We start from the raw sequence: 25,534 nt of genomic DNA, 5'->3' as shown, positions 1-25,534 counted from the left end.
GGTGGGTATTTCAGTTTTAGGAATGCTCTTTATAGATCCTATAAGTGTATGTCTCTGTCTGGAGGATTGGAGCAAATCTGGTTGTATCTTAGGGCTTGACTGAATACAATAGATTGAGAAATGTGTCTGGGTTGGAAGCTGGAGGCATGAAGGTAAGTGAAGCAGTCAGTAGGTTTCCGGTATAGGGTGGTGGAAATTTGTCCACTATTTAATTGTACTGCAGTGTAGTGTCAAAGAAGTGGACTGATCCAGGCTGAGGTTGATGGGGAGGGGGGTGGAAGTTGTTGACATCCTTGTGAAATTCTGCAAGGGTCTCTTTCCCGTGGGTCCATATGATGAAGATGTCATCGATGTAGCGTAAGTAAAGTAAGGGTGTTAGGAAGCGAGAGCTGATGAAACGTTGTTCAAGGTCAGCCATAAAAATGTTGGCATACTGTGGTGCCAGGCAGGTGCTTATGGCTATGCCACTGACTTGAAGATACAAGTTGTCTCTAAATTGGAAGTAGTTATGGGTGAGGACAAAGTAGCAGAGCTCTGTAATCAGGTGTGCAGTGCAGTAGGTGAAGTAATACCTTTTATAGGCAGTCCCCGGGTTACGTACAAGATAGGGACTGTAGGTTTGTTCTTAAGTTGAATCTGTATGTAAGTCGGAACTGGCATCCAGATTCAGCCGCTGCTGAAACTGACCAGCGGCTGACTACAGGAAGCCCGGGCAGAGTTGCTCTGCCCCGGGCTTCCTGGAATCAGCCGCTGATCAGTTTCAACAGGCTGAATCTGGACGCCAGTTCTTACATACAGATTCAACTTAAGAACCCCAGGCGTCCCCAAGTCAGCTGCTGCTGAAACTGATCAGTGGCTGATTCCAGGAAGCCTAGGGCAGAGCAACTCTGCCTCGGGCTTCCTGTAGTCAGCGCTGGACAGTTTCAGCAGCGGCTGACTTGGGGACGCCTGGGGCAGAGCAGCTTGGGCACCCAAGCTGCTCTGCCCCAGGCGTCCTGATTCAGCCGCTGCTGAAACTGACCAGCAGTGGCTGAATCAGGATGCCTGGGGCAGAGCAGATGGGGTGCTGCCGGGTTGGTCCTGCTGCCCGCGTGCTGCGCGGCTTTGCTCCGCTTTGCTCCCCATCTCCCGCTGTCCTGCTGCCGGCATCCTCAGAGGCTTTGCTGCCCGTCTCCCTGGTCTGCTGGAAACCAGCAGACCAGGGAGACGGGAAGCAACCCCGTTCATAACTGTGGATCCGACATAAGTCGGATCTGCGTAACTCGGGGACTGCCTGTATTTGACCCACTGCTGTTGGTGAGAGACAAACTTTTGAGCTACACAGAAGTCTTCAGGACCGGGAAGGCTCTCTGAGAATCACTGCTAAATACAAGCTGGAACAGATCCTTTAGCAGAAGGAGTTAATGTGTTGTAAGAGACCATTCAACGTGAAATGGCCAGTTAACACCTCTGCAGTCACAGGACAAAAAAGGAGGGTTAATAGTTTAGATGGCTGTAATAACCCATAAGTCCCAGGTCCTCACTGAGACACTAAAAATTACAGTCTAGTAAAATTATGAATGTAAATTCCCAGACTTGTCTTTTGAAGCTGTTGTACAGATTTCCTGTGAGGACAAGAGCTGAAGGTCAGATATAGAGCAATCCTTCTGTGACAAATATTCACCCACAAGTGATTGAGTGTTTTTGTCTTATTTTGGTCAGTTCATCTGAGAGCGAGACAATTGTCTGGCTTTACCCCCAGTTGTTACTGGAGCAATTAATGCACTGGATGAAGTACATCACATGTTGTGATAGGCATGTGTAGGACCTGTGGATATTGAAAGATGTATGGGAGGTGTGAGAATCTGATAATTGTAGCAGTGGAGCTATGTCTGCATGATTTGCATTTGTTTTTACAGCAAAGTCTGATGTTGCTCTGACTTGGTGGGTGCTGATTTGTAGGGAGCTTGCTTTTGATGATGAGCTTTCAGAGATATTAGTTCACCCACCATGCCTATCTAATACTCGGGGACCAACATGCCTACAACAAACACTGAATAAACACAGTCTTTGCATCTGACAGTCTGAGCAACAGATCTTTAGGAAGAGAACCACATACCCTTGTTCTACACTGGTGTTAGGTCTCTGTCCAGACACAGACTCTGAACTGTCGGTTAAAGATGGAACCACAGCCAAAAACCTGCATTAATTAAAAGGATAAGAAACATTATATTTATATTCCATGTGTACCTTTCATTTAAGAGAACTCAACCATCAGTTCAAGTGGCAACTTGATTCCAAGCAGCTATGTATAAATACTATAAAACAATTATCTACCTGCTCTCGCTCTCCCAATCTCCTGTCTGCAAACAAAGTTAGAGCTCATATTTAACATACATAAAAGAATTGTGTCTCTCTAGTTTGGACTGGGGTTAACATGATCCAAAACAGAGTGCTCAGGAAATATGACCAGGTGGGGGAGGCTTTTTTTGGCTTTCTTCTTGTTTTCAAGCATTCTGAGATGGATTCTAACCCTTTGCAATGCACCAGTCTATTTCTTGTGAATGTGTTCCCCTATGCCAGTGGCTCCCAACCTTTTTTATACCATGGACCAGCAAATGGATTCAAAAACTGCTGGCGGACTGATATAGAAACATTTGCATATTCATTGCAGCAATTAATGTATTTACATATTCATTATGGTAATTAATTTTAAGCAGTCGTGTTATTTTGCATTGCATCTGTACGTACACAAACCCGCTGCTTCTCCAAGTTTGTCCGTTGTATGAGGGCCATCGCCGTTCTTCGCTTCCATCCCACCTCATTCCCTTTGCCTCAGGAAATGCCCTCCCCCCCAAACCTAGACACTACCCCCAAGCTGTCCCAACCCCCACCTTCAGCCCCTCAGTGCTACCCAGGGTGAGACCAACTCTCTTCCCCTGCGATTGGCACCAAGTCCTTGTGCCCCACCCACGCAGCGGCAGGCCTGCCTGGCATGCAACCAGGCCTGGAGGATGATGCCCTGCCCCAGCCACCCAGCATGTGGCTCCGCGCTGTCACTTACTGGCCTCGGCGGTGGGGTGCTTGGGGCCCCATTGGAAAGGGAAGAGAAAGAGCAGCTTGTTGCCATGGCTGCCCAAGCTCACCAGAATCATGTTAATGGGGCTGGTGCTCTCACCCTCCCTCCCCCAGTGCTCCCTCTCACCTCACAGCTCCCTACATGAGCGACAGCCATGAGGTGCCTCAGCTTAGTGGCCTACAAGGCCCCCTTCAAGAAGCAAATTCCTCCCATATGGCTCAAGTGGCCCCCTCCTCAGGGGGTTTCCTCACAGATGAAGCACCATCCAAATTCCAATTGTCAAAATTTTCTAACCAGCTCTATTGTCTATACTAGAACAGAGGTTGAGGTAATATTAGATTATATTAGGAAATCACAAACCTGAGCTCTACTATAGACATGGGTTAGTACTTGTAACCTTGGTTTTGCTGACTGAGGTCTGCAAGCTGACCTTCTGTATGAAGAAGGAACCTGGAGAGCTCTTTGGGCAATAGTAAAATCTCTTTTCCCATCTCAAAATTAAAAAAAGTAATTTATACAACCAATTATTCAAACTGAGGTTTCCATATATAAAAGACAATATTCAATCAACACTCAATAAGGCATGTTTGTGTTTCAAGTATACCTATGCTATGTGCATTACGTATAATCAATGCAGGAAACGCATCAAAGATTTCTAATGTGCCCTTCCATGTCATATCTGGAGGTCATATACAATGCAGTATGTTAGATTAAACTGGTACAGCTTCTCTGCAGTGCCTATAGTATGGTATTTTCAGAGCCTGAGATATCTTGCAAGGAAACGGTTTAAATCTGTATTGTAGTGTGGGGCATAATGTCTACACTAATGTAGCTTATGAGAACATAATTTCAAATATGTCTGAGACTTGTTTTTTTTTTAAACAGTGCTACTACTACTCAAGCTCAGTTTAAATCATATGCAGGAATACCTTTGATAGACTTTATTTCTAACTCCCTTCTGGAAAGCTAGAAGATAGTTCCGTCCATCTCCTGAGAAAACTTCAATAGCAATAGGCTGGAAAGGAAGGACAGGAAAAATATAGGTATCAATTGATGCAGAAAACAACAGGTCTAATTCATTAGTGCATCACCTCTTAGAATAAGTTATAGCTCACAAGTGAAATAAGTTTGGTGATCTCACTTTAGCTGTAGTGAAAGGTTGACAGTGACGACACCACCTAACATAAAAACGGCCGAAGTCAGTGCTGTCAGTCTACTCCCAGAAAGATAAAATACACCCTGTCCACTAGTAAAAAGCATACATGCCAAAAATTTCAAAGGTGAATGCCTAATTTTAGTCAATTCAGTCCATATTTCAGGACTCCAAATAGCCTAATTTTCAAGTCACTGAACATCTCAATAATTGAAGTTTTATTGTTATAATTTTCTTTTTTAAATTACAATTTTAATAAACAACAGTGCTGTCTAAATCCTCTCCATCCCCATAAAACTCAAACAAAACAAGAGTCACCTGTAATAGGTATCTTCTTTTATGTACTTCCTTGATATCTTCATATGCAAAAATACTGCATGTTCTTTTGAGCTGACTTGGACCTTGTCTTGCTCCTCTAGGTATAATTGGCTCATGCATACTGTAGGTAACCAGAAGATGGAAAGATAAAAATATTGACCACCAATTTAGATAAAAAACGATGTTTTCTTTTTTTCCCTCCCCTCCTTTTTTCTTTCTCTCCCTCCTCCTCCGCTTCCCTTATTTATTCTTGGATCTGAACTTCTAATACTCCTGTCATCTGAAGAAGTGGGCTGTGCCCACGAAAGCTCATGACACTATCTACAGGTTTTGTTAGCCTTTAAGGTGCTATAGACTATTTGCTGTTTTTTAAGTTTTTCCGGTTACAGACTAACTCGGCTACCCCCTGAAGCTTTTAATTTTTCAGTTGTATGGAGTTTGTTAAGCAAGGCAGACTGAAACTATACACATTATTTTAAAGTCATCACAGATGAAGAAATACTATTATAACCCCAAAGGTTAACTTATTTACTCTGAACTACAATCTTGTATGACATTTTATTAGTATAAATAATAAAACCAACAATAATAGAGCTAGAAGCATGACATCAATGCTCTGAAAAAGAAAGTAGAATTCACAGCTAAATAATCCATGATTTATACATAATCCTGTACATATGAATTTACAATTACGGAAGTGGGGGCAGTTCCCATGACATTCCTAAATGTGATATTCTAGGGTTTTGTTCTTCAACCTTTCACAAAGTATTTTTTTTCTATTTACTAAATAAACTGAATTGAGTATTAATCTACTCACTCTGGAGGCAGTGTCTCAATATCCCGTATTTCTCTGGTGGCTGTCATCGTAAACCCATCGATCACATAGAAGTGTTCTTTACCAAACAGAAGGAGTCCCTCGCTGGTGTCTAGACCTTGAACTCGAGCACAGCGGTACATGTGCTGAATCTGTAATGTAAACCAGTGGATTAGCAAAGGCATCTTAATTTAGCTCAATTCAGTCTGTTGCCTTATTGGAAGTTATGGCTTGTTCTCCCAGACATTTTCTTGTTTGTAAATACAGCAATTCTGTGCTACTTTTATTAAATAAAAATACATTATAAAGATCTCAGAAAAACTAAAAATGGACTGTAATAAAATGGTGTACAATTTAGAACAAATGATACATACACATCAATATATGTTAAAAATGTAGATTAACATGGGAGACTATTTTTCTCTATTACCCCCCAGAATAAACACCAAACCAAATTTTGGTAATCTCTCAAAAGAACCAGAAGGAATGGAATTGAACTAGGAAATGGGGAGATAGACACTGACAAAGGATCAATGAAAATACAGTAAGGCATTACAACAATCCTTTTAAAAATGTGTTTTAATCTGAGATTCAGGCAGTGAATATAAAAATTGATGAATTTTCCTAGTTTAGTTAAGTATACAAATTAATTTTAATTCTATAATCCAAGTACTGTAATACTGGATTACGATTTTCAGGTATTCTAGCTACAATAATCCCAATAGTAGGTTACATATGATTGTTGAAGAGCTTCAATTAATTTCTGCTCATTTCCCATATACATTAAGATAAACAATATAGATCGGCTAGCAAGTGTATTGAAACTTGTAAACTGTGACTGAACAACTTTCTAAAAAGAGAGAAATTTTTATTAATATAATTATCTTGAAGTATATCAGAAGAAACATAGCGAGCAAAGTGTTACCATAACTACACAGTAAGGACTAGATACAATCATCATGTGCTAACAGAAACTCCTGCTCCAGTCAGTTACAACTTTTAAAAAAACTTAACTATGTTAAATCATCATTATGATGAGAACTAAGCAACGTGGGAAGTTCTAGCTTGTGCAGCTGAGCTATTTTTGCACTAAATTATTATGTGTAGATGTAGCTGTGTTTACGGAGGATTTTCTTTAATTTAATCTAATTCACAGTTGCTTTAATTTTCTTTACAAATGAACCTTTGACACTGAAGAAGAGTTTTTAAAAATTATATTGAACAAAAAGAATCTTGGTCCATTAGCAGATGGGAAAGGAGAATTATCAATAATAATGCAAAAAGTAGAAGTGTTCATAAATATTTCTGCTCTATATTTGGGGAAAAAAGTCACTAGTGTCTCTGGAGGATGTAAAACAACAGCTACTAAATAAAGTTAAACCTAAAAAGAAGGAATAGTCTAGTAGCACCTTCAAGACTAACATAACATGTGGATGGTATTGTGAGTTTTCATGGGTACAACCCACATCTTCAGATGACTGGAGTATTAAAAGTACAGATCTAAGAGACTTTTTAAAGTTGTTTTTTAAGTTTTTCCAGTTACAGACTACTTGGCTAACCCCCAGAAGCTTGTAAATACATTTAGACATTTTAAAATCAGACGGTTCAATTAGCTTGCATCCAAGATTTGTAAAACTGCCTGAGGAGCTTGCTGGACTGTTAATGTTCATTTTCAGTAAGACTTGGAGCATGGAAGAAGTTCTAGAAGACTGAAAGATAACATGCCAATTTGTAAAAAGAGTAAATGGGATGACTTAGGTAAGTAGACCTGACATTTCTCCCAGGCAAGATAATGGAGTGGCTGATACAGGACTGGATTACTTCACAACTAAGGGAGGGAAATATAAATAATGCCTTTCAACATGGGTTTAAAGAAAACAGATCCTATCCAACTAGCCTGACATTTTTTTGATGAGGTTACAAATTTGGACGATAAAGATAGCAGTGGTCTGAAGATCAGGGTATCAATGCTAAGAGGTGCTCAGTACCCATGAGAAGTGGGGACTCTGATTGCTCTGTTACTGAGAGATCCTTTGTACATCTGAACTCCTCTGGTACCAAGAGGATCAATACCAATACAGTAACTGAGGCTGACAGAACCACCAATGGTAGAATACCAAAAGGAGAAACCAAGGGTGTCTGATGTCATTGCTTGCTCAATGCCGAGGATGTTGCATGTACAGGTACTGAGGCTTTGGGTGAATTTATAGGTAAAGGGACTCAGTGGTGCCTCTTGTATGCATCTATGTTTACCCTACTTGTCTATAGAAGGTACCAAGGCCCTACAGGCCCTGTGTCTTGCCTCTGTGTTCCAGGAGCTCTGCTAGTATTAGAGGAGTTGCCTTTTGACTCAATGGTATTGACTTGGGAGACAGCTTCAGAGACCATTGTTCTTGCCAGGATCGAGAACTGGCTCCTTAAGGTGAAAGTCCATGCTCCTTTTTCTGATAGCTTTCTCTGAAGCTTCTGAAGTCTTCCCTTTCTCTGCACCAAGGTGGTAGAGAACTGGATATGGCTGGAGACAGATGGAGGGAGGGGGGGAGAGGAGTCTCAGGTGGTATCTGAGTTTAATTTCCCTGGTTTTGTTTGCCTTGGACTTGAGGCCCAGGCAGAAGTTGCATTCGTAAGAGACAGGCAACAGCCACACTTAAAGTGGCCATCACTCACAGGACTAGACTCTCAGCAAGAGAGGCAACATTTGAAATCTAATGAGCCAGGCATGCCCTACCAGGAAAAAATAAGCTTCCTCAATGGGATCGTGAAGGGTAAAACAATCCTCCCACTATTTATCTAACACACTAACTATAAATATACTGAAAAAAACAACAAATGGTCTGGTAGCACTTTGTAGACTAACAAAGCATATAGATGGTATCATAGTATATTTCGTGGCTGTGCCCACAAAAGCTCAACAACTATCGCATATACTTGAACATAAGGCCCTTCATTTATTTAGCCGACCCGCCCAAACTTACAAAGAAAAAATGGTAAAAAGTCAATGACCCATTTATAAGTCCAATCCAGAATACGGACATACAGTCCCAGCTCCTTATGGTCAGCTTTCAGCACAGAGGCTCTCATTTGAGCTTTTAGCATGTCACACTTTAACACTGAGCTTTTAACGCTTTCTGAGACAGGGGAAGCAACTTGGGGTGAAGGATTTGCTGGCTGCTAGGAAGCATTAAAAGCTCATGGTTAAAGTGTGAAGTGTTATCAATTAAGAGTCTCTCGGTTGTGAGACACCATGCTAGCAGCTATGAAGTCCTTCAGCACTTGCTGTTCGGGAAGAACCTGTTCCTAAGCCGACCCCTGCTCTTCACAGTGGGACTTTTTTCCAAAAAAGTCGGCTTACGAATGAGTATATACAGTTAACTATAATGATTAGGGACCTGGAGCATAAAACTTACAAGGAGAGGCCGAGGAATTTGGGCTTATTTAGTCTACAAAAGAGAAGAGTGAGGGGGTATTTGATAGCAGCCTTCAACTACCCGAAGGGGAGGGGGGCTCCAAAGAGGATGGAGAGAGGCTGTTCTCAGTAGTGACAGATGGCAGAACAAGGAGCAATGGTCTCAAGTTGCAGTGTAGGTTGGATATTAGGAAAAAACTATTTCACTAGGAGAGTGGTGAAGCACTGGAATGGGTTCCCTAGGGAGGTGGTGGAATCTCCATCCCCTAGAGGTTTTTAAGTCCCGGCTTGACAAAGCCCAGGCTGGGATGATTTAGTTGGGGTTGGTCCTGCTTTGGGAAGGGGGTTGGACTCAATGACTTCTGAGGTCTCTTCCAACTGTATGATTCTATGAACAAATCACTGGTTTAACAAGAGGAGGGCTGGAAGCAGAACAACCTATCTTCAGCTAAGAATGTACTTGCCCACTGTCCAAAAAGAACTTGTATTTGGTGACCTATCATAGGGTATGTCTACACTACCCCGCTAGTTCGAACTAGGGGGGTAATGTATGCATACCGAACTTGCTAATGAAGCCCGGGATTTGAATTTCCCGGGCTTCATTAGCATAAAGCCGGCTCCGCCATTTTTAAAAGCCGGCTAGTGCGAACCCCGTGCCGCGCGGCTACACACGGCACGGGCTAGATAGTTCGAACTATGTAGCCATTCCGATCTATCTGTACGCCTCTAAGAGCAGGTTAGATAGACATCAGGGATGGTTTAGATGGTGCTTGGTTCTGCCGTGAAGGCCTGGGACTCTTGAAGTTCCTTCCAGTCCTAGTGTTCTATGGTTCTATAAAAAGGTAGAATTAGGGGAAGTCTTTTAAAGACGTTTTAAAATTCTCTTTTTGACATATATGATCAGTGTTTGTGTTTTTACATATTCACACCTGCAGAAATAAGAGAAAGACACAAAGCAGGAATCCAGATAAAGTAAATAATCAGTATTTCTGAAGTACTGTACCTTCTCTCCTTCTTCAAGCAGTCGAAGCAAAGTTGTATTATCTGTCTTTTCTTCTTCATCTATAGAACTACCCTCTGCTATTTGATCTTGCAGTTGCTCCTGGTTTTCTTCATCCCCTCCATCAGGTGCAGATCGAGATCGCTTCAGAGGGGGCTTTACCAGACCTACACAGTCATCAAAAGCTGGCAATGTACTGACAAACACTGGAGGGTTCAGGTTGGGGGGGAAAATACATATATGTGGTATCCCATAAGTGGGAATGTAACCAAACTGGCATAAACCAATAGCAGTACTAGTTCAATATAGTGCTAGTATCCCCTCAGGGTTTGCCACCATACCCCAATATTGATTACATATTCAAGTCTGAGCATATTGCATCCTTGTTGTCTCAAATGGACTATAGCTGTATGTGCATGTGTGAGCCTATAGCCAGATTAGATATGCCAGATGGGAAAAGAGCTGTTAAAATCCAGACTACTGAGCTGCTGTTCTGGACACGCTATTTTTCACTTTTTTTCTCTTCTGTGAAATGTGCTGCAGTTGGGTGTTCTCTTAACATCTCTGTAATTTTCTGATTTCAAACAGACTAGGCAGGACTTTTAGATCAAGGGACATGACGATGATTTTACTGAAGTCTCCCCCAACTACAAGATATTCTATGAACGTAAAGGATTTTCCCCAAGAATAACTGTTTACCTAATTCTTTTTCAGTTATTTTAAACTCAACTGTTGCACGAGTATGTGCATATATACATTTTTAAAGGCTCTTGTTTCTCGTTGATCATAGTAGTAGCTGAGTGACCTTGCTAAAATATGTGAACCTCAAAATTAACTGTCTAAAGCTGTGGTATTAAAATGGGGACCTTCAGGTCCTCTATGTTTAATTTATACAGCACTGGCAATCTGAAGAAATTCAAACTCACTCTGGTAGATGCAAGTTTGTAAAAGTTAACCTATCTGATGTTAAGTTTATTTCAAAACACAGAACAATGAACTTACCTTTAACTCGTGCAATAGTGTCTTCGCCGTGTTCTGGCTCCTGCTGAGTGGCTTCACCTTCTGAACTCTCTTCTATAGTATCTTGGAAAACAGCAGGATTCCCAGAAGCCAGGCGCATGTAGTATTCCTTGCTGTCATAGCTTATAGCTCTTCGGTAACGAGTTGGTTTCTTAGAAGTAAATGAATGAACTATTTAGTAAGTCATCTCTCTAATAATTTAAATGATTTTTCCCCAACACTACTATGCTCACAGTATAGGCTCAACAATATCAAGTATTTATCTGTAGTCAATCATAAATTAGTTAAAACCTCTGTATAAAACATAAGGCTTAATTCCAAATGGATTTGCAAGGAAGCTATTCAGTCATTGCAGCGATGACAAAACTTGAAATAAGGAGCTTTTAAATGTGTGTTATGAATTGCTACCGAAGGACAAACTTAGATTTAAGATTAATTTATCTATTTCATTGTTCTCTACAGCCTATGCATCTTATTCATTAACCAGTTTATTTCTTCCTCAGGGATTAGTTTAAATAATATTCTACAACAAGGAAAAGTAGTTATGTAGATATTGATGTGCATCAAATCACACAATAGCCAGGAAGATAATTTTAAGACACTGAAACATTTAACTAATCAAACTAAGGTTTAACTAATATTCTGCCAAACTGTGGGGCCAGCAGTGTGGCCTAAACTGTTAATCTTTAACTCATGTAACTAAATTGCAGCCAGTGTCTTTGGAAGAATTATTGCAAATTATTACAGTAAATCAGCTCCTAAACAGAGATTCTGGCTACATGTTACACATTTTGTTTTGGAGGTTAATTCTTTTGTTAAACATCTGATTATAGTGACTTTTTAATGAGAAGCAAAGGCAACAAAATTAGGACAGTAAACATACTAGGGTGACAACAGAAGTAAAGTTGGGGATAAAGAGAGATATAAGGATGAAATGAGCAACGTGCCTCTTTCTGAAGTGAAAAAATTAACTAATTCATGTGGATGGGGAGCAGTTAGATTTGGAATCTGAAGTGAAAATTTTCTTCTCTGACTGTTGCTTTAAAAATGCCAGCTCTTATGTGAGTTAAGTTTGGAACTCTAAAAAAATCTTTGATAACTTTTTCCATGAAAACAAATAATTGTTCCTGTCCATTCTAGAACTATTTGCATAATCCCTGTGGGAGGCCACACACTACCATTTACCAAGCTAATGCGTGAAGGTAATCCTTCATGTGCTCCTGTAATAATTATTGGAAACACAAAAAAATGTGGTTTTCAGTTAGTCTTCTTGTAATTCGCCTATTGATACCGGGTAATATAACAACTCATGCAGATAACAGTACAGCTATGAACATATGTGATGAAGTATTAAAAGATGCAGGCTACCGATTTGGAGATTTCCCAAATAACTATCTACTCCAAATGTAAAGATGTAAATTATCTGTTTAGCGTTTCTGACTCATGTAGGAAAATAGTGACAAATTGTGTGTCATGGTATTTTAGCAATAGAAATGTTGGTTACAAAGACAGTATTAACTACCATATTTTCGTGTGTGGAAATAATCATTGAGCACCCTATAGAAGGAAAAAATACAAACAATCCCTCTCCCGTTCCATTCAAAAATTACAATGACAGATAGATAATTGGGTATAAATCATTACATTTAACATCTTTCATTTGATACATTAGAGCTTAATAACATGTCTTATTCAAAAGAAGTGAATGAACCCCACATAACATACTTAGTGATGGGCAAGACTAGACAATTGCATATACATTTTCACTTGTATGCAGAACAGCCGCCAGTAATGTGTAAGTTTCAATTTCTTTTGGGATATGTTTGATATTTTGAAACACGATACCAGTTCACTACATTATGCACTCTATTTTCTAATGACAAAGCTATACGAGAGGAGATAATCTGGGAAAAAAAGGAAAAATAAAAATTTTGATTTGGATTCCAACAACAACAAAATAGTTACAGTCTCACCATTCCAAAAATACTCTTTGTTAAAAAATGGGGAATACTTTGTAGATCCTGTAGTAGCACAAGAAACTAATGAAATTCAATTAGGAAAGGCATATTCCAAATGTCAAAAAACAAATCAATGAGCAAATAAAATATTTTAATAGTAGTGTTAATTTTCCAAAGTGTCACAAAATTACCCATGTTGCCCATTACTAAACATGTTCTATAATCCATTAGTTTACATCCTAAACCAATGCACATTTACAGTGAGAACAGTGCGAGTACAGCCCAACACAGCCTGTTAGTGTGCAGTAAAGAAGATGAGATACAGAACATTGTAAGAAGTGAAGACTGAAGCATACACAGCAAATTCTTTTAGATGTGAATGTTGGAAACCTTTAATCCTGAAAATATTTACTGAGAGAACAATGTTGAAAGTCAGTTGTAGAAGCCTTGCTAAGATAGCCTAGCATGCAGGAAAACATTTGTATTTGTTTAACATTCTTTCAGTGGATAATTTTGTTTCTTTACCTTTTGAAGCATGGTATCATCAGGTGTCTCAGGAGGCTTACTTGAGAAGTCAGACTGAAAACAGGGCATTAAGTATAAACATATCAGAAAAAAAATCTCTTTTGGGAAGAATTCATGATGGTATGCTCTTCTTCACATGTATGTGTAACTCCAACTAAGAGTGAAATAGACTCACTCTCTAAACTAGCCTAGTGTGTTCAGAACGTTGCATTATTAGTTGGTTTAAAATCATTAATAATTCTTAAGAAATAACCCTTGAATACTCATTTCTGGGATTTTCTCAAGAAAACAGAGACTTCCAAAATGAATATGGGAAACACCTACCTTTGAGAACCAGCTGTCAATATTTCAAAAAGGCGTGTGTATTTCTGCAAATGGCCTGCTGGTGCATTAGTATTTTTGTGAATGGAAGTCAGCAGTGTAGATTAACCTAAGTCAGTAGGCCTAGAGTATGATCCATAGTAATGGAACATGGTATCTGTTTTGCTCAGAATTATTGATGTAGGATCAGATAAATTATAATTCTCAGGAAAACTGCTCAGTAATTTACAGCAGTGTAAGAAGGCCTGAGAGGTCCCTGGTGCAATAATAGATTGGGGGTCCCCTTTCCAACTCTGAAATCTAAAATTCTGATTACATCCAACACCCCAGTCCCCAGAATCCTCTACCTGTACCACAATCCCCCTCCCTGAACACCAATAACTCAGCCCCTAGACCCTCACTCACTACCCTGGAAACATCACGGCCACTCCCTAGTAACCTGCGCCCCCTAAAGCTCAGTGCTTTGCTCCCATCCTAGGCGAGGAGATGAGCATTCCCAGCAGCTTTGCTTGCTCTTGTCACTCATCCCACATTCGTGTGGTGAGAGTCAAATTTGCGTGATTAGTAGTTCTTATCAAACTGGTATATGGGATTGCAGTGCCACTCAAGTTTGATCTGGACAGGTTCCAAAACCACTCTAAATGTGACTTATCTGTCCCTGTCATGATGGAGGAGTGGGTGGGCCAAACCTGAATAGTGCTACAAACCCTGTGCACGCTGTTACAGTATTACTTACATTTAGTCTGGCTGCCCCTCTGTTGTAAGGAGTGATGGCTAGGCCAAATTTGAGTGAATAGTTCAAAGACCCCCTGCAACAGGTAAAGTGCTGGAGCTCTGCTCCATTTTGTTTGATAGCAGTATGACTTCGCTACCTGCACTTTTTAAAGCTATGCCACTGGTAATTTAATATGCATAAATACTAAGAACTAGTTCCTCATGCATTGAGACGGTAATATGACATTAATACAACATACTTAAACTCCTTTTTAATACAGTAAACTTCCGATAATCCGGCACCTTTAGGACCCAGGGGGTGCTGGATTATCAGAAATGCCGGACTATCAGAAGGGGGGGCTATGAGGGGTCTGGAGAGGGGTGGGAGGGGATGCCACCCCAGACCCCTCATATCCCCCCCTTACGATAGTCCGGCTCTGCCCCAGGCGTCCCCGATTCAGCTGCTGCTGGTCAGTTTCAGCAGCAGCTGAATCGGGGATGCCTGCAATAGAGCAGTTGGGGTGCTGCCGGGTTGGTCCCGCAGCCCCGAGGGACAGCGCTACGAGACCAACCCAGCAGCACCCCAGCTGCTCTGCTCCGGGCTTCCACGATTCAGCTGCTGGTCAGTTTCAGCAGCAGCTGAATGGGAGAAGCCTGTCCGGCTGCCCCAGCACTTCCGGGTTCCTGATGGTGCCGGACCATCAGGAGTCCCAGAGCATTGGATGCCGGACTAATGGAGTTTTACTGTATCCTGAATTTTTCATGGCATAGATTTTTCTCCTTATGTTCTTTCCATCCGTTACCAATTCTTAGCTTCTAATTTGTATTCATTGTTTGAACTTCCCTCTTTTCCTATTATTATTAATAGTAATAACAATTGGTTCTTTCATTTGCCTTCTAAGACTGGATTTTTAAGCAACGTAACCTTTTTTAATTGTGAAATTGTGGCTTTTTAAGCATCTAGTAAAGTGGTCCTAAACAATTTCCAATTATAATTGACTTTTTTTTTTTTTTACAGTCTCAACCAATTTGGTTACATTGTATTTAGCTTTGTGAAACTGGCCTTTTAAAGCACCAAATGTGTACATACATTGCTGGTTGGAACTTCACATTTATCATGTGTAAACAGAATAATCAAGTCATGATCACTCGCACCTACGTAACCACCACCTCTGCTATACAATACAGACAGATGCTCAAGAAACCTGTCATCCAGTTCTCAAGTGCAGTGGTTCCCAAACTTTTTGGTATCATGCCCCCTTTTTGAATTTTGAGAAACCCTCACGTCCTCCATACCCCATAGCAGCAAAACTCGTTGAGCAAATAAATAAGGAACTTACTGAGGCCGAAAAACAAAAATAGCAGCGAAACTTAGGGGGGAGAAGGGGGTGGGGGGCTGGGTCATCTCGTGCCCTCCCCCGGAACTTCTTCACCACGCATGTTTGGGAACGCATGCTCTAGTGTCACTGGTGGTCTGCAGCAGACCTCTCATAGTACCACTATTGCTCTTTATTTGCTTGAATATCAATCCATAAGTATTCAAGATAATTTGCTTCTGAGCTATCAATGACTAGAAAATGCATGTAATATTATTTCTGACACATTGTACCCTTTCACTCCTTTTTTGCCCACTTCATCCCACCCTCATAGGTTATGGACAGGATATCTAACATTCCAATCATGCTAATCTTCCCACCAATTTCTGTAATACCAACTAGACTGAATTTGTGCATTGTGATGAACATTTTTTAAAACAACCACCACTACTGCATTTCAGAATAACAAGTTTTAAAAACACTCAGATACTATACACTTACCAGCAGATTTGTTTCTTGTTCAGTTTCTGGCATGTACGGGTACTGAATATAAAACATGTCATTTCGTACCATCTTCTTCCTCATTCTACAAGGCCCCTCTGTCATCTCCAACATACATTTATCCAGATGGGAACCAATGGGAGGCCCCCACAAACCACGCTCTCTTAATAGTTCATACTCAATTTGAGACCATTCTTCGGACACATACTTTAATGCATTCTGTTGACGCTGTAAATCCAAGATTGACAGGTTAACTACCAAGACAAAACTACATTTCAAAAGAGTTTCTGGTTTTAAAGGAATGACTGTGGTTAAACAGCACAACACTATAACAGAGTGTTTGATTTGACGTTATAGTAACACCTCAATGCTAATTACATTTCTAGCAACAATTTATCATGGCCAAAGTTCATACAAGTTGGACCTCGCTGGTCCGGCACCCTCGGGACTGACTGGGCCTGAATGAGGGGATTTACTGGACCAGGGAAGGTACCTTCCCTTCTGGCCTGTGCTGTCACTGGGCTAGGGCTCCAGACTACTTCTGATGCTGCCCCAGCCCCTTCGGGGCTCTCTAGATGCTGCTGGGATGGAGTGCCATGGCTGGAGCTCCACATCCGCCTGGTTCCAGGGCTGGAGCTGCACAGCCATCTGGCTCTGTGGCTGGGGCCAGAGCTGCGTAGCCAGGGCCAAGGCGGAGGGCCAGGATTGGAGTTCCATAGCTGGGGATAGAGCTCCCCGCTGAGTCACCTGTCCCCCACCCCATACACACACTGGGTTGCTGGTGCCACCTAACACACTTCTGCCCCCCACCAGAACTCCCTTTTCCTGGGCTCTGTTGTCCAGGTACATCCATGGTCTATGCTGTACCACAGATGCTGCTGGACCAGGGACTCCCCGTTAAGGGAGGTACAACCTGTAGTTCATTTTTTGTCAGTGATAAATGGGCTTCTTTCTTTGTTTCTAAATTAAAGCTACTTGTAAATGATAAACATACAAGATACATAATATTAATACAAGTATTCTGGAAAGGGCTTTGTTGAATGAAGAAATTAATTATATTTTGGATCCCTTTTCTGACAGTCCATACATACTAAAACATAACACAGATACTAAATAAACTACAAATGCCATATTAATAGTTGGTTCCAAGTGGTTGTTCCTCTCGGAAGCTTATTATTTAGATTTATAGTATGCGGCTTTGCAAAGTGATTCTATCTATAAATGTAATTTGCTGGATACCTGAAAGAAAATGTTAGGTTCTGAGATTTCATTTCAGGAGGAACAGATTTGGCAAAGAGCTGCTACTTTCTATTGATACCATAATTAGGAACAACTGCTCTAAAATCTTGTTTCTTTTATCAAAAGGAAAGCTGTACGTGTACACACACACACACACACACACACTCTAATACTGCTAGTTTTCAGGAATTTTAGGATGAAATACTTTATCCCAAATCTCATAAAGTATACTTCTAATATTGGAAAAAAATATTCTGAAATCAGCTCTAAATTATAAATGATTCCCTCAAGTGGCTGTCTTGTCACAAACCAGTTCTACTAGCCAGATACACAGAGAAACAGAGTTCATCCCCAAATTCAATTCACATACTAATGGACTCATTCGTGATGAAGGATGGTTGGGGCAATACCAACTTAACAGCCAACGAAGGTGCAAACCGCTCTTTGTGTACATTCCTATGTCAGGAAGGATGCTATCTATTGACTTTGATTCTTATCTGCTTCGTTTTAACTACCCAATCTTCAGATACTTACTGATTCCCTCTAGCTCCCTGTCTCTTCCTCCCCCCCCACCCATTTATTTTGGGTCTGCACATCCTAAACGCAAAAACTCGGGTCATCTGAAGAAGTGGGCTATGCCCACGAAAGCTCATGATACCATCTACATGTTTTGTTAATCTATAAAGTACTACCAGACCATTTGTTGGTTTTTACTGTACAGACTAACTTGGCTACCCCCTGAAGCTTCATTACTTTATTTGTGGGACTGCCACACTGGAAATCCTAAGACTTACTTTAAAAGATAATTAAAAACAACCTGTCATCTGGAGTATGACGGGACATTGCTTTTAATGATAAGGAATTGCATGGCTTGTTTGTAGACATTTAAGAACTGTAGACGTCCTTGCTATGGATTATTTCATTTTGTAATTTCAACTTCCCGTCTGATACACTGCATATTATTACAAACATATTACCAAACATTATTGCAATATTGTAAACACTAAAATAATCAATATTAATAAACTCATAGTTCATGAGAGAGAAATATATACCCATCGCTAAAATCACAGATGTGGTTCCCTGTGCAACTAACCACATTCCACAAGGACCACCATTGCCATGCATGGATAAGATGGATTTATATAAATAAAGTCAATGGATAGAAAACTCTTTTCAAAGTATACCTTCTGTTTATTAAATTAAAATATTGAAAAGGGGGAATAACTGCTACACCAAAGAAGTTTTGCTAATGTATGTACTGAAAGATTCATGCCTTATTTTTTAATTTGATATATAAAACCATGCTTGTAATGGGCAGTGATTCAGAGGAACCAGGAAGCTGGGAGTCTAGTCACAAGCTTTGCCACTGACCTAATGGGTGACATAAGGTACATTGCCTCAGCCTCCATTCTCTCTCCCTCACATTGCCTGTCTTACCTGTTTCAACTGTAAGCTCTTCAGGACAGGGACTCTCTTACTATGTGTTTGCACAGTGTAATAGGAAGGCAGTATAGATAGTTTAATAGGCACATCTTAATTCTAGCTAATTTCTTAGACTTTACCTCTTGATACTCTTTGTACTGCATGTCTACCAAATCCCGAACCACTGCAATGTGAGTGAACATCCATTGGGAAATTTCCTAATCAAACAAGAGAGAACATATAGAAAGGAAATTTACAAATGTAGATTTTTATTGCAAAATAAATGGATAAAATGGCTTAACTCTCTCAGAAAACAACTGCTTCTTAAAAATATAGATTAATTTTGAACCACTTAATGCAACTATATTCTTTTACTTTTGTCTAGTTCAGAAAATGGATCATAACAGTTCATGTTGGTATTATTTACTAGAGACCTGCAAATACTTTGAAAACATATCAGAAATATGCCAAATAGAAAAGGCATAAAAAAAATTAGAAAAAAGGTAACACATATGAATGGTGCCTGGTTTGCAGATTATAGAGATTGAAGACATCTGTGATGTGTGGCTTCCTGCCAATGCATGACTTCGCCCCGTTCAGTTCTTGGCCCCTCTCCTAATCTAGCAATCTAGGGCTCCAGTTAGAATACCTATGCTTTTTTTCCTGGTATGGACCCTTGTCCACCAGGAAATTGACTAGACCACCAATTCATTTCCACAGGCCACTGAATACTTATCAAATCACAACATGAACTGGAAACCTAGGGACCTACTCTTCCACACCCTGCAGAACATGAGTAGCTCCTAAAGAAGTCAGTTGAAGTTACTTGTATCCTGGAGGAAGAAAGAAACTATTAGCAACCCGTTGAAACGTCCAGATCCACATTTTTCTTCTTCTCGAACATCCAGACTTGGTTGGGATCATTGAAAAGATATAATTGCACACACTACACTGATGACAGCATACAGCCAGAGAACAACAATGGTGCTGCTGGTTAGCATGGGGCTGAATGAGTTTAATTTATTTATTTATTAATTAAAAGCAACAACAACGTTGTGCTGCTTTGTAAAGTTACTATCTTTTTTATACATTCTGTGGTTGAAGTGATTCAGATGAAAACAGTTTTACTGTGATGTATTACAGGGTGATGTACTCTTTTATTGAGTTCCATTCTGTAGTAGGGAAAATAATGCAGTACAGCATTAGGCTTTTTAAAGCAAATCTACTGTCAAACATTTCTAAACCACACAACACTGTTCAAAATTCAAGCTCCTATCTTGCTTCCATCAGTTGGTTCCAGTTTACTCCAGTTGGATTTTGCAAATTGGGGTGACACAACATTACCAGTTTAGGACTCAATCTATCCAAGCCCTCAAATGCAGGTATAATAAATCCCATAAGCAGTTCCATGACTATAGTGCAAAGCTTGCAGCACTTACTAGTGTGCCTTGTGGAACAGGACTGAAAAAGTCTAGGTATTCAAAAAGAGGGGAAATAAAACATACTTTTTTACTCCTCTATTTCTTTCTACTTGGGGGATTCACCACATATAGTAAATGGTGAAATTGTTAGATTTTTCTCCCATCTTTAATAACGCCATACAAATTACCTGTGTAGAGAGATTATGTTTGTTGAGTCCACTCTCCTTTCGATTTCTCCTTGATCCAGTAAGCTTGGAAAGGCCAAATCCACTGCTGACCCGTGAAAGCTTTGATTGTGTGGTTGGGATGAAAGATTCCCCTCTGCTAATGCATTTCTTCTCATGAGCTACAGTATCAAAGAGAATGCTGATGTTATTTTTCTGAAATAGAAATTGACAACTCAACTGCAGTTCTCAAACACTTTCCTCATACTTATGCTGCTTTTTCTGATATGAAACTTATATCAATTAACTTTTTCTATGTGGAACAGGAATGATAATTACACACATAATATACCAGACACAAAACCATGGAAGCAAGGAAATGAGAAGTGAAGCCACTTAATAGTAAACATCTTCGTGTACTCTACCCACAGGCATGGACCTTATAACTACAATACAACACAATCTACACACCCAAGGGTGACAGCTGTCCAACACTCCTTTTACCAAACTACCTTTCACACACACCAAGTAATAACAAGTAATGTTACAATGGGGTAGTATGATGGAGAGGGGGTTTACAGAAGGCATTGCTGAAGAGGTTGGTCTGGAATGACAGCCAAGACATATTTGCATAGGTGGTGGGTGGGTCAGGGAGTCTTCTGTTGAGGTGGTGTTGATACAATTCCTCCAAGCTCTGAATGCACTTGAGATGGACCCTTCGACCCCTTTGAGACGTACACCTCTTAGTACAGGTTGAAACTCTCTGGTCTGGCAACATCTATGGTCCAGCACGAAAGCTGCAGGCAGGACCAGAGAGTCCAAGTGGAAGGGCAGCAGTAGAAAGCCCTGTGGGGCCGGGAGAGCAGTCGGCTGCCTGCAGTGAGCTGCTGGCAGGGCTGTCCAGAAAGACTGGGGAATCCAATGCATGGCTGCCTGGCAGGGCTGGGAGCCACAGCAGCGGCAGCCTGGTAGGGCCGGGAGCCACAGAGCACAGCTGCTAGGCGGGGCTGGAAGAGACAGCATCTGCTCAGCTGTTGGGAGCCCCTGAAACGGTAGCTGCCCAGCAGGGCAGGGCAGCAGTGCCAGCAGCAGGTGGGGCAGTGGCCAGGAGACCAGTAGACCAAGTCAGGGCTGGTGGCAGGGGGGCAAGAAATCCCCTGGTCCGACAATCCTTCATCCAGGACTGGTCAGGTCCGGAGGGTGCTGGACCAGGGAGGTCCAACCTGTACCATTTTTTCAGATTTGCAGACTCAGGCAGACCTCACTGCATGAGTTATGCCTGGCTTGTGTTTTTAAGCTTTTCCTAAAACTAGAAATTTCTTTTAATTTTAAATATATGAAAGCCTACATTCTGATTTAATCATGTGTCTGCAGGAGCTAGAGCCTAAGCACAGGCCTATAGTGTCTTTATCTTAACTTAGTCATGCTATGAAAATTGAGTTCATGCTTTGGAGTGTGATCTGTAGTGTATGGTAATTGTAACAGTGATGAGTCCTGCATGGAGAAATAGAGAATGCATACTATTAAGCAGGCTTTTTTAATTTTCTTGCTTTTATGGTTTTGTATGATGTTATGTGCATCACACCTTAACTGCCAGAAATCTGTTCTACTCGGTAATGAAGTTCTGATTATCAGGGTAGCTTGCCTGTTCCCTTCTTACTACTGCAGATTTTAGGGGATGGCAAATGGTGGAAAAGAAATCCAGAAATTTTGGCAGGGGAACAAGGAAGGGTGAAAGAAACTATATTGACAAATCTAGGTATTTAAAATAATGTTATCAGGTCCTGTGAAATTATGATACTGACAAAACCAAACAAAACCAAAAAACAACCCAGCAGCTTTAAAATCACAACTCTATTTTGTCTGATTTTGAGCCATTATGGGAAGCAGCTCATGATCATTTCCAATTCAATATGCAACATTAAACTCACAAATATGTGATCTTGCCTGTTAGTTTCTTGAAAGGGGCTCCACTTACTGTCTCCTGACACCGAAACTGGGAGACCTGCTGTTTTATCCCTCTTCATCCCCACCCCCCGCAGCTTGCCTCCCTAACGTACCCTGCTTTTTCCTTATACGTCACATTCTTCCCCTCAGACTTCCTTATTCAACCTCCTGTCTACCGTTATCTATTCAAAAACTACCTATTGTGACAGATTACCTGAAGATTCACCTCTCCAACAATTTTTTGTAAACACTCAATTTCCATAATGAATATCCAGCCAAATGTGGAAAATAAAGAATTTGAAGCTTATTTCAGAAAGCTATTTTATCTATGGCGTCACAAACAACTATGAAGCCACTCCATAATTAGTTTTTAATGCCTGCCATTTATCTATTTAAAAAATAAAAAAGATAGCATGGACTAATCAACACAAAATATTAATGAAAATTTTCGCTTAATTTGTGCAATGGTTTGAGAAACATATGCCAATTTGATAAGCAGAGGTGACTGTAGTTATATATACCAATAATTGCTAAAAGTATTTATGCAGAACACATAAGAACAGCCATACTGGGTTAGAACAAAGTTTCATCTAGCCCCGCATCCTGTATTCTGACAGCGGCCAATGTCAGTTGCCCCAGAGGGAGAAAATGAACAGAATATGTAATCAAGTGATCATTCTCTTGTCACCCATTTCCAGCCTCTGACAAACAGAGGCTAGGGACACCATTTTGGCTAATAAGTATCGATGGATATAACCTCAGTGAATTTATCTAGTTCTTTGTTGAACCCTCTTAAAGTCACAACATCCTCTGGCAAGGAGTTCCAGAGGTTGATTGTGAGCGGCATGAAGAAAAACTTCCTTTTGTTTGTTTTAAACCTGCTATCTATTAATTTAATTTGGTGATCCCTAGTTCTTATGTTATGGGAACAAGTACATAACTTTTCCTTATTCACTTTCCCCATACCTATCATAATTTTACAGACCTCTATCATATCCCTCCTTAGTCTCCTTTTTTCAAGCTGAAAAGTCCCAGTCTTTTAAATCTCTCTTCATATGGCACCTGTTCCAAGCCCCTAATCATTTTTGTTGCCCTTTTGAGATGAGGTGACCACATCTGTATGAGGTATTCAAGATATGGGCATACCATGGTTTTATATAGAGGCAATAAGATATTCCTTGTCTTATTCTCTAGCCTTTTTTAATGATTCCTAACATTCTGTTTGCTTTTTTCACTGCTGCTGCACATTGAGTGGATGTTTTCAGAGAACTATCCACAATGACTACAAAATCTCTCTCTTGAGTGATGATAGCTAAATTAGTCCTATCATTTCATACATATAGTTGGGATTATTTTTTCCAGTGTGCATTACTTTGCATTTTATCAACATTAATTCAGTTCCCATTTTGTTGCCCAAATCACCTAGTTTTGTGAGATCCTTTTGAAGCTTCTTCACAATCTGCTTTCGTCTTTACTATCTTGAGCAGTTTAGTATCATCTGCACATTTTGCCACCTTATTGTTGATCTATCTCCAGATCATTTATAAATATGTTGAATAGAACTGGTCCCCTGTATGGACCCTTGGGCGACACCATTAGTTGACTTTCCCCATTCTGAAAACTGACCATTTATTCCTACCCTTTGTTTCCTGTCTTTTAACCAGCTACCAATCCACAAGAGGCTTATCCAATGACAACTTACTTGTCATTACTAGATAGTCTCTATTGACTCTGATTTTTATCTGCTTCGGTTTAACTATCTAATCTTCAGATACTTACTGACACTCTGTGTCCTCCCCCCCCCCACCTCTCTCCTATTTATTTCAGGTGCACACATCCAAAACTCATAACTCCAGTCACCTGAAGAAGTGGGCTGTGCCCACGAAAGCTCATGATACCATCTACATGTTTTGTTAGTCTATAAAGTGTTACCAGACCATTTGTTGTTGTTTTTCTAGTAGATTAGTAAGGCATGATTTCCCTTTTCAGAAACCATGTTGACTTTTCCCCAACAACTTATGTTTATCTGCGTGTCTGAACATCCTAAATTTGTTATTAAGGGTACAAAACACGTAAGACTGAGTACTTGGTGTAGAAGACAACAGACCAATTTGATATATTTTAGAATATTATATCTTCACATTTATTCTTACCCAAGTGATTTTGCCAGCATTTTAAACTTGCTTCTTCAATAAAAGGCCTTGCAACAACTATATCCACATGGCCACGGTCATTGATGGGTAGTGTGACTTTGAATACTTCTTCTAAAACTTGTTTCTTACTGTGAATCAGCTCTGTCCATACTCTGTTTATCGCTTTTAAAAGAAGCTGACGACCTAAACAGGTAAACATATCATAAATGATTATTTTGCACTATATTTTGGCAGTTTTACAGTAAGTATTAATGAACTGAATGAATCAATAATACAAAAATATGTATCTGACAAAGAAAGTTTTGTATTCCCCGCATGCAAAATGTCTGTGACCAGACTGCTTTTTCATCAAATTCTTTGAAAGCATTGGACAATTTTTTAACAAGTTTTCCTCCTACCATGGACTGATGATCACAAACACTTCTCTCTGAGTAGTCATGATTCTAGTTGTGTTGATTTAGTTGTGGGTCTTGTAAGTCACACAGCATTGCTCCTGTTTCCAGATTGGATGAGCAAGTCAACAAGCCCACTGCAAATGCTTGTTCAGAATTTGGTTTTCACAAATTTCATGTGTTTTCAGAATTTTGGTTTGCACAAATTTTCTCATAAATGTTTGTGAGAAGGAAATACAAATAGGCATAACCATAGTCAACACTGATGCCACAACTCTAAAAAAGTACTGACAGTATTTCTTCAGAGCATTAACTACTTATAATCAATTTGGGGCTTAGGCCATATCTACCCTAAGAGATAAAGTCAAATTTCTTAAGATCAACTTTTTAGCACCTAATTTTGTAAAGTCAAAGGTGTATGTCCCCTCTGTGTGCAAGAATTCAATGTCCTCAATAGGGGCTACTGTCGACTTTTAGACAACACACTATGGGTAGTATTCCATAGTGCCTGCACCCCTTTGCATTCTGAGTTATGCTCCCAGTGCATGCTAGTACCAAAACTGTGCAGCAGATGGTTCTGGTTACATGTTGTCACCATCCCAAAACGTACTCATTTCCTCCCTTCTCTCCTGCTCGAGAGCCTTTTTTCCCCTTGGTTATCTGCAGAGATGCTATAGCAGCATGGAATC

The 25,534-nt window shown here is 40.3% G+C and overlaps 1 protein-coding gene across 10 annotated transcripts in view; it reads right to left on the bottom strand.

Moving 5' to 3' along the window:
* WDFY3 (WD repeat and FYVE domain containing 3) overlaps positions 1–25,534 on the bottom strand; it is a 314,732-nt gene that overhangs the window by 39,235 nt on the left and 249,963 nt on the right. For 8 of the 10 annotated variants that reach the window (XM_075929522.2, XM_075929521.2, XM_075929520.2 and 5 more), the window contains 11 exons: positions 24,454–24,636; positions 20,378–20,535; positions 18,909–18,986; positions 16,105–16,332; positions 13,253–13,306; positions 10,752–10,920; positions 9,753–9,916; positions 5,347–5,495; positions 4,530–4,650; positions 3,988–4,073; positions 2,099–2,179 (listed from right to left, as the gene is read on the bottom strand). In XM_075929522.2, coding sequence (XP_075785637.2) covers positions 2,099–2,179; positions 3,988–4,073; positions 4,530–4,650; positions 5,347–5,495; positions 9,753–9,916; positions 10,752–10,920; positions 13,253–13,306; positions 16,105–16,332; positions 18,909–18,986; positions 20,378–20,535; positions 24,454–24,636 — 1,471 coding nt within the window. The remainder of the gene's footprint in view (positions 1–2,098; positions 2,180–3,987; positions 4,074–4,529; positions 4,651–5,346; positions 5,496–9,752; positions 9,917–10,751; positions 10,921–13,252; positions 13,307–16,104; positions 16,333–18,908; positions 18,987–20,377; positions 20,536–24,453; positions 24,637–25,534) is intronic. The other 2 variants (XM_075929526.2, XM_075929529.2) reach the window with 1 other exon arrangement.

This window comes from Pelodiscus sinensis, chromosome 4 (genome assembly GCF_052426305.1).
Source record: "Pelodiscus sinensis isolate ZL-2025 chromosome 4, ASM5242630v1, whole genome shotgun sequence".
Lineage (NCBI taxonomy): Eukaryota > Metazoa > Chordata > Testudines > Trionychidae > Pelodiscus > Pelodiscus sinensis.
This window is presented reverse-complemented; position numbering and strand designations above follow the sequence as displayed.